Source organism: Pempheris klunzingeri, chromosome 18 (assembly GCF_042242105.1).
Source record: "Pempheris klunzingeri isolate RE-2024b chromosome 18, fPemKlu1.hap1, whole genome shotgun sequence".
NCBI lineage: Eukaryota > Metazoa > Chordata > Actinopteri > Acropomatiformes > Pempheridae > Pempheris > Pempheris klunzingeri.
This window is the reverse complement of record NC_092029.1, coordinates 16441006-16454428: the sequence shown is the minus strand read 5'-3', so window position 1 is coordinate 16454428 and position 13423 is coordinate 16441006. Positions and strand designations below refer to the sequence as shown.

At 39.6% G+C, this 13423-nt stretch overlaps 2 protein-coding genes across 2 annotated transcripts; both read right to left on the bottom strand.

Annotated features, from left to right (window-relative positions):
• Positions 1 to 3153: 3153 nt before the first annotated feature.
• On the bottom strand, positions 3154 to 6122 carry emc7b (ER membrane protein complex subunit 7b). The gene is made up of 5 exons (XM_070849213.1): positions 5777 to 6122; positions 4815 to 4934; positions 4566 to 4704; positions 4201 to 4281; positions 3154 to 4051 (listed from the first exon to the last, which is right to left on the bottom strand). Exons 1-5 carry the CDS (start codon positions 6007 to 6009, stop codon positions 3902 to 3904), a joined length of 723 nt encoding a protein of 240 aa, XP_070705314.1. The 5' UTR covers positions 6010 to 6122; the 3' UTR covers positions 3154 to 3901.
• A 642-nt stretch (positions 6123 to 6764) lies between these two features.
• katnbl1 (katanin p80 subunit B-like 1) lies at positions 6765 to 12237 on the bottom strand. Its single transcript, XM_070849309.1, has 10 exons — positions 12122 to 12237; positions 11381 to 11519; positions 11193 to 11230; positions 10707 to 10989; positions 10478 to 10593; positions 10333 to 10383; positions 9397 to 9486; positions 9069 to 9173; positions 8156 to 8249; positions 6765 to 7396 (listed from the first exon to the last, which is right to left on the bottom strand). The coding sequence occupies exons 2-10, from the start codon at positions 11387 to 11389 to the stop codon at positions 7364 to 7366; spliced, it is 819 nt and encodes a 272-aa protein (XP_070705410.1). The 5' UTR covers positions 11390 to 11519; positions 12122 to 12237; the 3' UTR covers positions 6765 to 7363.
• Positions 12238 to 13423: the final 1186 nt, after the last annotated feature.

Here is a 13423-nt window from a genome sequence, read left to right as displayed (position 1 = left end):
GACACTTTGTGTTCATAATTAAAGTTTTTAAAATGAAAATGCTTGCATGGTCATAGATTATAGATTTTGTTCAATGAGGGAAGAGGAGCAGATGTAAATTTATGATTTTTTAACCAGGAAATTGAACTTTTTTTGAGGATAAATCATATTCAACACAAATAATTATTCGTCATAACATGTCTAAGCTAATATGAGGCCGCTGCTGCCTTTTTCTCAGAAAAAAAAAAGAAAACCCATAGCACGTACAACAGAGCACAACTTCTTAATATATCTAAATATCCAACAAACACAGTATAAAGAATAACATTGACACGGTGGGGGGGGGTGGTTGGGTAAAATCTCCACACCCTTCTTCCTACATCAGATCATATATTCTATTTTTTCATTACTGCAGTTCTTTCTTGTTACTAATTTGGTTCAGCGTGGTTTTGTTGCAGGGTACAAGCTGCTGGCTTCTTCTTTGGGGCTTTTTTACACTCAACGTCAATAAAAAATATGTCCTTTAATGTCAAAATAAGACAATATCTGTAAAATGTGATCCAAATTAATTACAAGGAGGGCAAATTTAGAATAAATCGCTGTATTCTTCATTTACAGTTATTCACAAATAAGTCCTTTTTCTATATTTCTATTTTATTAAGACTGTCCTCTTTACTGCCAGAAACACAGATGTAACAAAAGCTGTTTTCTGAGTAAACAGCCATGACATGAGCGTGTACCAACCTCACCACAGCCATGGCTGCACATTTCTAATATAATCTGCTTTATTTTCTTTAATCTGCACAGTAGTAGATAACTCTATGTATATTTTTAGCGGAATTATCTTCTCATTAAACGGTGGAGGGTAGGTGGGGGTAATTGAGAAATGGAGGGTATATTGGGTATATAACAATAGTAAATTGGTACTTGACTAATTTTTGATCATATTGTGGATTTTGTCACCACTCTCTTACAGTAGAGCCTCGTTATGAAGGAATCACTTCAGGACCTCTGTGGACAGGAGGTATGATCACAGTATCAACGTGTTTTTAACATACATATTGTATGAGCATGCGAGTAAAAACTCTGAACCTGTCCTATAAACCTATAAACCTGTCCTATCATATAATCCTCCTTCATTCTATTGCTCACGTACACTGTATATAAAGGGCATATTGTAGACTTACACATTTCAAAGTAATTTATAGTATAAAGAACATAAGTCACTGATTCTGTTGGATTTTAAACTTCACAAATGATAAATGTAAATTGCTTAATGTATATCAGTGTTTGCTGAATGTCTTCTCTTTTGTTTTCTATCTTGGCTCTTGCAATCGATATGTAAACTTGTGTTCAAGGGCTAAGCTGTACATTTCTGTGCATTTACAGCGGCATTAGTTTCACAACTGTAACATGACATGTGAGACTGTTTATGGATCACATCTCTATTTCTGTCAATATTCATATTACCGGGAAAAAGAAAACACTTGGACACATGGTATTTGAGATAACTTCTCTCCGGTTGGATGAGTGATGCTTTTGTAAACGACTGCAATTCTTTGTCTTTTAATGATGTAACGTCAAATGTTCTCCCGAAACTCTCTGTGCCTTTTGTTCTGCTCAGAGGCAAAAGTACTTTGTGAGTGGATCTGTGCTCATTGTCTGTCTGTGCAGTTTTGTGAACGTGAGTCTGTGCGTACTGATATGAACAGTGAAATACAAACTCAAAGACAGAATAGTGTTTTTTTTTTTTTTTTCATCATCAAATGCTCTGAATGTGATCTGATCTGTAAATTCTTTTTTTGACAAATTATCCAAATTATTGCCTGCTCCACAAGTTGAGTAATAAAACTAAACGTGCCATGGATACCATGTACAAATAACATGGCTGTTGATAAGTGCATTACGCACTTCATAGAGGTGATCAGGGTCCCGAGACTCTTCTAACTCTCACTTTTTTAAATTGTCAAAAAAAACCATAAAAACACCAAAACCAAGGATGCATTGATTCTAACAAGCATGGTCTGTGTGGTCAAAGCTTGATGAAGCCTCTTCTTTTGTGCATAGACCTCCATTGTTGTCCAAAAACTATTACAATCTCAAGAATAAACCTCACTGTTCCACTTTGTGACCTTTGTGTTCTTTGTTACAAACCATATGGGCAGTATAGTTTGAGTTTGCTGCCATCAATATTACTACGCACCAAATCTGCAGCTGAAAATAGTCCCCAATGAATACACCATTTTAACCTGTTTCAGTAGCATTAGCTAAAAAGTAGTTCCCAGTTGTATTGGTAAAATATTAGTTTTTAAAAGAATAAAAGTGTATTTTCATTCATGACATTTTATTTAGGTTAATGTCTTAAGCGTGTATCAGATGCATTTGGAGCCGAGTCACAAATCGGCAGAACAGGTCAGAAATACTGAAAGAGATTTTGTTGATCTTGATCTTCTTGTGGGATTTGCTGACAATATAAAAACTGTAATGGCCAGCCTTCTCGCATCAAGCAGTGGTCTCCAAACTCCCTACTGGCTGTGGCCTTAGTGTGCCTGACAAAGATCTGTGATCTGTTTAATTCAAGCTAAAGAGTGAGCAGATCTTTTGTAGGACTTCTGTCTACAATTTGTTTTCCAGACCAGCACCTTTAACTTTTTTGGACCGACAGGGGATTGATGGAGGACATCAGCTGTGAGCAGTTCAACCCAAAAGTGATTTCTCTGATTGTTTGAGTTAAAGGATTTTTTAGAGGCCTCAGCAAGTTACAGATTTCCCTCTGACATTCACCCAAAGGCCCCTGTGCTGGTAGGAACCATTTTCTTAAGGCATCACAGCTCATTCAACACCTTTCAAACAGGGATTTAACAAATAATCCTACCTTAAATGTCCTCTCACTCGCTTTTTCCTTAGATTTAAACCTTATCACATGGTCTTTATCTGTGGATGGAGTCGTGGAGATTTATTTGTTGATGTGGGAGCTTCGCAGCACTTATGATTTCACCCATAGCACCTCCAAGAGTCCTTTGTTAAAACTTCACAAATCATAACGGCTACATATCTGCTCACATATCAATAGATTCATCTCCAATGAGCCAAAAACTTTGCAACAGTCATTCATCTTTAAATCCGTTGTATCACTAACAATGAGTGACTTATAAACCGAGACACTTATCACAATCACATTTCATTATGACTTTAATATGGACTTTGTTGTCCGCTTTATTAAAAGTAAAGCCAGTTACACTCTAAAGATCCTGAAAGCAACCACGCAGCTCTTTCATCCTCTGAACTGCCGATGATCGCCATTTTAAATGTATACACCTTAGGCACGCAATGTACAGTATATGTGAATTCTAGCCATACAGTACGCCACACAATAATTCAAAATAATGAGAAGGCCATGTGTTCACTCTCAAACAAATAAGATGGTCTGAAATAAAACCACACTTGTTATATACCATTGCAATTTATTTATCTAGGCTTTTAAATAAGAATTTATCAGTCTTAAAATTCAATTCATCTCCATTCACAGTCGTATTAATGAAATCGAAAAAAACAAGAAAATCTCTGTATATATGTTCTCTTTCAGGTAGAGGAATTAGCAGCAGTGGAAAAATGCACACTGGAGGGTTAGCACAGAAAAGATTGATGAGGAAGTAGTCACATGAAGAAAGTAGAGAGCAAATGAAGGATAACAGCTTTTGCGGGGGTTTAAGAAATTTCTATCAGTGCAGTATGAAAAAAAATCTTATTTTTTCTCAGCTTCCAATAGCATATTAGAAATCAAGATGTGCTCAAAACATCTATCAATAAAGAAAACTGTACAATAGACCCAGAGGGGAAAAAAAAAAAACGACACTTAAAAATCTTGCTTCCATGGCATAACTCAAGCTTCTTTAGGCAAACTGAGGAGACGCGTGTGGTACTACCTCCGCTTCACGGCTGGCCTGGTGCCCTTGCTGCTGCCCCCTGCCTTGCTGGAGCCCTTGGAGCCAGAGAAGAGCTTGGTCATGAGCTCAGAGACGTCTGGAAGCTCGGGGTTGGGGTTCAGCATGTTCATGGACTGCTCCATTTCCTGTAAAGACATTAAAATTAAATCGGCTGTAGATTTCGGGACGGGAAGGGTGGGGACAGACTCACCGATTTTGAAAGCTCACCACACTTATGACCATGGTTATATGCTCACACTTCAAGATAAGGCAAAGGCTATAAAGGGTTCTTTACCTTTCTCATCTCTGGGTCATTGGTGTTGACCACCTTGGGCAGTAGAACAATGATCAGCAGGGGCAGAACCATCATCATAACCTGCAGGAGCAACAAAGACCACACTCTCAATCAGGAGAGCTAGAAAAACAAATCACTTGCATCCAGTATGTATTTTATGGTCAGAGTGTGAGGTTAGTTTCCAAGTTAATGAAATACAAAGCACAGAAAACAAAAACACTTTAGTCTATATATCCCTGCATTTCTGGACCCAAATTCCGCTACACTTTCATCAACCTTAATCTAAACTTATTTGGCCTATTGGATATCTCTCTTTCCCCCTAAAAGGTACAGATCAACAGTTCAACATCATTTATTTTCTTTACCATCGGGTTCATGAGGAAGTCTGTCCATCCCCAGGTTTCTCTCTTCATGAAGTAGGTGTGAGGGCCACCAGACCGGATTTGAAGAGGATATGGCTGACGAATGACTTCTGAAGTCTTGATGTAGTTCACAAGACGCGCCCTGTGAAATGACACACGGTTACTCTAGTGGGTTACGAAAGGCGAAGGCGTCCGACTTCATGAACCATCCGTGTGTGCCTTTTTTGCCTTCTCACTCCAATAAGGTCTTACCTCATCTTGCCCTTGGATGTGATATCGACGCGCACTGGTTCAAACCTGTAGTTAGGGGTGATGATTTCCACAACGTAGGATCCTGACGGGACGTCATTCACAGTGAAACTTCCATCAGTTCTGCAACAAGAAGGCACATTTATACAGTTTATTAGGGTTAAAGGGAGAGAGGATCTGACTCAACATCAGGGAGGCATCGGAGGCTGCAGTTTGTACATATTACAGTGAAATGTCAAACGTGTCTTTTGTCCACCATTTAATCAGTGAGGCTAGATTAAACACTAGAAACACCTCTCAGTCACACATACAGGTGCATTTAATTAAGATAGATGTACATTATTAAGCAGCAACAGAGTGTGCTGTGCCTAAACTGAGGCTAACAGCTGAAGAGAGGAGCAGCCATCTCCTGAAGATCACTGTCACTTCACTATCAAGTGGAACATCTATGTGGTTGCCCCATTTGTATTTAGAACGACTTAACACCTTCATGATAACGCAGATTATCAGCCTATAATGTCAAATTAATCTCAGACAAATTCATACCATACATCACACACACCTGTAAAAACACACAGAATGCTTATGATGCTGTGTGATTTAAACGTACACACCATCTACACCGGTAGTATTCAGACTGCTGTAGCAGACACGTCTCTTGAGGCCATGGTTTGTTTTGGTTAGCGCTGCTATGAGCGACAGGCCTGGTTGTGCGCATAATGAAATTAGCAACTAAGTTCAGAGACAGGTAGGTAATAATGGAGCAGTCATGCTGTCCCAGTTGGCATGTGCTACATGGGCGGTTATTTAACTGTAAAGTAGCTGGAACAGTGAGGACCTGCCATCTGCTGACAGCAGCTGCCGTGTGGTAATAGGCTAGCAGGCTATGCTAACGCTACTTAGCCTCGCTAACAGGCTAGCTAGCTAAGTAGCAAGCTAGCGAGTGTAACGGCGACCTTTCTTACCTTATAAACCCCACGTACTCTTCACCTTCCACGAGTATTCTGGCTGTAGAGACCCAGTCTTGTGTTTTAATCCCCGGGACTATCGCTCGCCCCTCGATTTTGAATCGATCTCCGTTCGGCTGTGTCGATACACCTGCGCCAGGCCCCGTTTCCATATCGGTGAAACACCACGCCACGACGAGCGCAGCCTGCAGAAAAACCCACAGCAGCGGTATTCTTTCTCTGTGCAACATACTGTCCGCCTTTATCGAATTAAAATGAGGTCCAACTGTATGTCCGTCAACATGTATACAGGAGCAGTACTGGAGAGGGGACGGAAGACTCGGCACATCAGCTGTCCCTGCGGAGGATGACGTCACTGAAAAACTTTATTGTTCACACGGAGGGTGACACGCCAGTAGTGTCTGATGTAGTAACAAACGTCATAAACACCATTTAAAAGGTGGCAGTAAGAGATGTGATTTCATATTTGGAGTGTTAAGACCCCCAAAGTATTTTATAAACAAGGTTTTAATTGGGTTTTTTGTAAATCACAAAATATCAGTTTACTTTTTTCCTTCAATACTTCAGTGGCAAACTTGACAAATCTTTCTGAAGGTCACACCTATAATAGCCATAACCAAATGTTTTGAATGGATTAAAAAAATTATATATTATTTGCCTTTGTTTTGTCTCCTTGGCCCATTTCCTGATTAATGAGTGTGCCTTCCATTTTACTGTTTAAAACTTTTGCTATGAAACACAAAACAGAACCTTTTAGACTTAGCAACGCTTGGACCCTACTAACTACAAACAGGAAAAGCTGACAAACTTGTTTGGCCACTTTGCAACATAAGGGATTAACAACTATGTACTTAAACATGTATTTTGTCATAAAATTTGACCAAATATCTAAAAGTTTCTATCTGAGCCTCCCCTGACAAAGTCTATTCCTCCTGTAATACTGGACCCTTTCTGTATACACTACACAATTAAAAAAAACATACACTTGATTTTTATCAAATTTATTTAAAAGAAGATTAAAAGAATCAATTATTTTTACATTTTACAATTATACAGTCAAATGTCATATGAAGAGGCAAAATAAAAACACGAGGGGCTCTAATAACTTAAGACTGTTGCAGATTCAAGTTCCTGATTCCAGCGGACCCAGGCGCAAAACATCAATACAGCGGAGCATTCAGAACATCCACAAGTGCATTTGCATTCAATGGCAAAAAGTGGTGTAGTGAGAGACACAGAGCTTGGCACTTCATAGAGCGACGTTACACCCAGTCTCATGGAGGTCCACTAAACATGCCCCTTCACAAGACGGTCCACTTCAATGTGAAGCAGTCATTTGCTGTGTTTTTTTCTTTTTTTTTTTTTTCTTTTTGCAGAAAGGTTCTCTCGGCCCTCCTCCAGAGGCCCCCCCCCTCCATCTCTGACTGAGGGAGTTGTCTGAATTGTCAAGTTCAGTCCCAGTAAGAGGATTGAGTTTAGGTGGCAGAATGAACCAGTCCATTTCTCTGGCATCATTATCAGTTCAAAACATAGCCATGATCCGGCAGTAGTGGTCACATCCTCTGAGTGCTACGTCGACGACTGTCAGGGCAGCTGTGATAGATAAGCCTCGATGGCCTGCAGCATGAAGGGGAGATAATGCATTAGTTGTTGTGAAAGCCGGTGAAACAGTCTGCACACATTGAAATAATTATTGTTCCATGATATTCTTGTAAGCACACATCACAACATACTGCATAAAACACAGACTATAAAAGGGGGATGTTGATTTGCCTTTCTGTGCTTGAAACGCAGAGTCAGTAAAATTACTTCCTGTTAAACATCTCAGGAAACAGCTCTTCCATGGTTTGATGCTTTTTCACCTTGAAACAGGATTTGGATGGAAAAAAAAAAAAACACAACCCCAACTGACTCAACTAGTGTATGCTAGTAGGCTTATTGTATGCTTAGTGGACTTAGTGGTATTTTTTTCAGGATGGGAGTGGCTGGCTGTGTTCACCCAGAATCAACAGAGGCTGGAAAAAACACTGAAGGAGCACCTGTACTATTCAGAATAGGTCTGTGACAAAGATCTTTGTGACATAGTGTTCATCTCAAAACGTGAGATTCAACTCCACTGCAGTAGCTCTCATTCGGGTGTGTCCATAACAGCAAGAGGAAAAATTGTATGCTTTAGTTTAAACTTAACTTAATGAGATCTTCCAAGAAGTAAACCAAACAAAGCTTGACACTGGAATCAGTGCCCATAGTTTGAAGGAGTGTTAAATTCCATTGAAACCATTTTCTATAAACATCCCCAGTCCTGACAAACCTTTTAAAGCATCTTTTTTTTTTTTAAATCTGTGTTAGGTACCATAATAATGGCATCCTTCTCACCTTCGCCAGTTCTCCTGTGGATCCTGGAACCAAACATAACCGGGCTCCTTCCTTCCACAAGTCCTTCAGCCGCTGCTTCATGACTTCAATATTCCTGCAATAAGCATACAGCCATCACCAACACAATATGTGGAAACACACACACAGTCTGACTGCAGAAACCACAACACACTCACTCTCATTCCCATGCTCTTGCTAATTAAGTTCACGACTACAGTCCAAACTAAAATCCAACTGCAGTTCAAAGAGGGTGACATTATATTGAAAACGACTGAAAAAACACCTCTTTTTTTTTTTTTTTTTTTTTTTAAAATCAGCAAGTGCACCTCGGTCATAAACTGGTAGAAACTGAAGCTTTGGTGCCATTTGAGTTTCCCTTTTTGAAAAGATCCAGCAATGTGCCTAGAATGAACTATAAACTCTGTTTTGACAGTCATGTGTTGCAGTAAAACAACCCACATGCAAGCATAGCCGGCCTGACCCCATCCACAGGTTCATACATGGGAAAATATAAGGAGGTTGCTTTCATGCAAACACTATTAAAAATGCCCGGTAACAAAAAATGGTGTAACATTAAGTGGTAGTAATGACAGTAAAATGTAAAATAAATAACAAAAAGGTCATGCATCACCTCATAATACATACTAAATGTGTCTCTTAATAGTGAATAAGGTATCGTATCTATGGTGTAACGTCACTTCTCGTTCCTGACAAACAGCCAGCAGTGGGGTGAAAAATTGCCTCATATAATGAGGCTAACAAGGAAAGCTTTGGTTATTTTCTTGAGTCATCTCTTCATCAAGTCATCATCACATTACAATTTGGTGATGGTTTGAGTTTCACCTAGGCAGGGTCCCCCTTCCCTTCCCCCCCTGAGAGAGCATTAGGTTGTGTTTAAGCACGCACTGCTCACCTGTCTTCTGAACGACTGTCCCGCAGTCTTTTGTCATTCTTTGAAAGTTCTGGCCACCATTTCCTGATGACGGATTGAACCCAGTGTAAACCAACCATTATGTGTCTGGGGGAAAAAAAAAAAAAAAAAAGTTAAAGCGGGTGAGTTTTTCATTTTTTCTGTCACCTAGACCATAAGCTACAAGTGCTAAGTTGAAGACATCTCATATCTCATCCAAGAGGCTTCGTCAGTTCTCACTTCAGTTCAGTAGTTATTCATCAGACTGGCTAAACCTTCTTGGACAAACTGAAAAACATCTTAATGTATGCAATTCCTCAGTGACACTTACTCTTCATATTTACTGGCAAGAATCACTTTCACTTGGGGCAGGAGGTCAACGCAGCAGCCAAGTGACAAACATGGTGCTTCAGTTTGAAGGCTGGAACAAGAAAACACAGGATGAAACAAAGAAAGTGATGTGGTTATCAGTAATGTGGGCAAGCACAGAAAAAGGAAAGCGGAAAACTGGAGAAATGGTTGACTCCAGTTTTGCACTTGCTCTGATGATGACAATCACAATAAAACAAAAACAAAAAAAACAAAATCAAGCATCAACTTGAGCTGTCAGAGTCACAGGACTGAAGATGTATCCTGTAGATTTAAGCCTGACTAACAAACATGTACAGATTATTGTTCATCCTACCTATCCCAGTCAGTCAGTTGTTGCTTTTAGCTTCTTTGCCTTAGAGAGCAAATAGTTTCAGCAATTACATATTTCACATGTACACATGTTCTAAATCAATAACAAACATTTTCATTTTCCAATTAGACACACAAAGAGAAAAAGAGAGGCTGTTTAAGGATGTGGGATGCTCGATTTGGCCTGTTGTGCTAGTTAACAGACAATTGTTCAACAGAAAAATAATAGGTGATCATTTTTTTAATCAAATAATTGCTAAAGTAAATTATCAGCACTAATACCACATATCTGGTGGTTCCAATGTCATGAATCATTGTATCATCATTGAAAATGGATAGCTTTACATTTTCAACAGCTGACCGACCAAAACAAGAGATCTGAAGAATCACCTTGTCCTTGGAAAAACCATGCTGCGCATTTTATGGCATTTTACAGACTTTTAGATCCATTCAAACAAGACAAGATGGATTAATCAATACTAAAAGTCATCATTTGCAGCTCTAATGATGCTACCTGATCTTGTTTATAACAGGTTTGTGCAGTCCAGTCATTGAGCTTAATCAAGCCAATACTTATTTGACTCACTTGTTTGTTAAGACAGGTAAGCAGTCAAGCAACACCCCTGTGTCTTGAATTCTGGGAAAACAAAAAATAATCAAAGATGAAGCATGATATGCCACAAGGAATTGACACAAACTACCAAAAAGCAGTTTTAGCCATTGCTGTTTACCTTATTAGGTAGGCCACCAATTCACTGGCGTTTCTTCGCCATAGTGTTTGGGCTACTTTTAATCTTAGATTCCTTCCGAAAAGGACGTGAGTCATAGCTTCATGGTCCTTTGAAAGCTGTGTGTAAAGACAAGAAATTCACAAAGTGAATCCAACCTGTAAAAAGTGCTGCAAATTTCATCAACCCCAATGAAGAATTAAAAGAATTGAGTGTTTACCACCAGTCTCACCTCGGTAAAGTCGCTGTACTTGGAGCTGGCCCCCGCCATCTTGGAGGCCTCTGCAGAGTTCACAGGGAGCCCGCAGTTGTCATTGCAGTGCACGCCCCGCACATCATCGGAGCATGTCAGCTCATTTTCTTTGTTGGCCATGCCGGGGTCACGGGCACGGCCTACATCTGATGTTTTGCGGTGCAGCTTTAAGCCCACCTCCACCAATGGACAACCCTTCCTCTTGATAGATGACAATCGCTTCGCTTTGCCTGGGCTGTGTACTCCGTAATGGACTTGAAATCTGCCAAGCGGAAAGTTGGCACGGATCAGACACAATTCTGCCTTAGGTTGGAAAACCATGTAATTCACAGTCACAGACGTGGTGATAATAGTTATGGAAAGGTGCCTTAATGGTCCAGTGACTGACAGGGATGATCTGTGGGACAGACAGTGAGTGAGTGATCATGATCAGATGAATCCCACAGATGTGGATCAAAGACTCACCTTTCTTTATCTAATTCTTCCTTACTTACAATATCCACCTAAAACAAAAGGATAGGGGATGAGGCCACTACTGCAATCTCTACTTCTACAATACCACTGAACTGTACTTCACAGTCACCAGGATGTAAGACACAACAACACAGTTATTTACACAATAAGCCATGATATTTGCTTTCACAGCTCCATACCTGCTTCATGTTCTTTTCAGCAGAAAGGTGCAGGCAGGATCGCAGAAAGCCATTGGATTTAAGCTGGTTGATCTTGAAGACTTCCCGTTGCCAGACATGCTCACCAGCTCATGCTAACCAGCTGCCATAATATGGGACACTGTCGGACAAACAATTTGTGGATCAGTCGTCAGTAAACTTATCTCAGGTTCAGCAGTTGCAGGACTCACTCACTTTTCGTGGCCTAACAGCTTACAGGTTGACTTGCTCTGTAGCATTACAGCATGTGGTCTTAAGATGCAGCAGTGCGATTCAAAAAGACTACAACCAAAAATACAGCTGAGATAAACAAACAAAAAACGCTACATTTGCGTTTCAAAGGCGTTGGCTGCATTAACGTTAGCCTGCCGAGCGACAACACAAGTGTCACTATTGTTGATTAAAGTTGGGGTTGTAACGTTGCGTTTCCTGACTTACTACAAACGAGACTGTCGACGTTTGGAGGAGAGCAACAGAGCATTTCGTCCAGCTAAAAGTTAGCTCCTCTTCCTAGCTAACGAAGGACTGCCGTTAGCTTCGTCTGCTAGCTTATCTTAGCTCAGCTATCAAGGATACACGTAGAAAGTAACTATCTGGGCCGCTAATGCGAGCTAGCTAGCTAACACTAACTAGTTAGCCTTCCAACTCCAGGCAACATATGGCTTCATAAATGGTAGTTGAGAGATTATTTAGAGCAGTTAAATAGCAAAGTTAAATACCAACCGATTCATTTTGTGAAGCAATAGTAGGTCTCCTCTGGTGTGTGAATCCAAAACGTGAAAAACTGGCTAAACTCAATAGCAACGCCTCTGTGTACAGGTTCGCTAGCGTTTCGCAGCTCTACCATTCAAATGAATACACCGCCGGTGTGTGGGGATTGTGGGATTGATGTTGGCAAAGAAAAGCCGGAGTTTTAGCGACGACTGCTGGACGTCATGAAACTGATTCAAATCCGAGTGCGCGATGACGCCACCCAGCGTCATGACGCATGTAATGCAGAGAGAGAGGCGTCCTCTGAAATAAAGCATGCAAGGATGTGGAAGAAGTGCTGCTTTTACAGAAGTGGCCATGCCTTTAAAATTTTACTCAAGTAAAAGTTCAAAAACATTAGCACCAAAATATACTTTAAGTGCTCATTTAGCTGAGTAGGCAATTTCAAAAGAATGTGTATTTGTTATTGTATTCTGGTTATTGATGCATTAATGTGCACCTCATGTTAATGTTTAAGTTATCAGATAAATGTAGAGGATTAAAAAATTACAATGGTTGCTTCTATAATGTGGCGGAGTAGAAATATGAAAAAGCAAAAAAATGGAAATACTCAAGTTATTAGCACAAGTACATCAAAACAACACTCATGCACAGTGCTTGATTAAAACTTGGATGGAAAGCTTTCACTGTTTTCTGATGTTGAACAGACTAAACCACGAATCAAAAAGATTAGTTGATGATTAAAATGAGTAGCAGTTGCAGCCACAAAAGAGTTTATCTTAAGTTTCAATATATATTTTAATATTTTAGCAACTTTTATAGTCTGAATAAAGTGTTTGATTAGTTTGACAAGATGAGGGTTTTATTACTGAGTCATGCATACAGCTATTCCCATCAGCCACCAACTGTTTTAATCTGTAGTAATTAAAAGGTCCAAAAAGAAAATCAAATCAAGAAAATCAATTTACATAGTTTTAACAGCCAGATTTTCAGACTTTTACTAGGGCACCTCAGCAAAATGACAAACCATTAACGTCACATTCATTTTCTGGAAAAATCATAGCAAGTCAAAATTAATAAATAGATCATCTTGTTTTTTTTTCACATTTGGAGACAAAGTTAATTATTTCTGGTGATTTAAACTCATCAAAATTAACCACTCAATCACATTTTTGTACCAGTACACTAGAATATTTCATGGTTTTGGTAAATCTCTCCAATCTTCCTGATACAATACAGAGAAAAATGACTTTCCTTTTCCCCCACATCACACAGCTCACACAATCTAGATGACTAGTCCTTAACTGCGTAACT

Bases quoted from the DNA above. Each gene is read 5' to 3' on its own strand.
- katnbl1 (XM_070849309.1), bottom strand. The intron at 10,384-10,477 runs GTAAACAGCAAT...TTGTTTTCCCAG, and splicing joins TTGGTGGCCTACCTAATAAG to AATTCAAGACACAGGGGTGT. The intron at 9,487-10,332 runs GTGAGTCAAATA...TTCTTGTTCCAG, and splicing joins TTACCTGTCTTAACAAACAA to CCTTCAAACTGAAGCACCAT.
- emc7b (XM_070849213.1), bottom strand. From the start codon at position 6,009: ATGTTGCACAGAGAAAGAATACCGCTGCTGTGGGTTTTTCTGCAGGCT. The intron at 4,935-5,776 runs GTAAGAAAGGTC...TTCTTGTTGCAG, and splicing joins GAGTACGTGGGGTTTATAAG to AACTGATGGAAGTTTCACTG. The intron at 4,705-4,814 runs GTAAGACCTTAT...GTCATTTCACAG, and splicing joins ACATCCAAGGGCAAGATGAG to GGCGCGTCTTGTGAACTACA.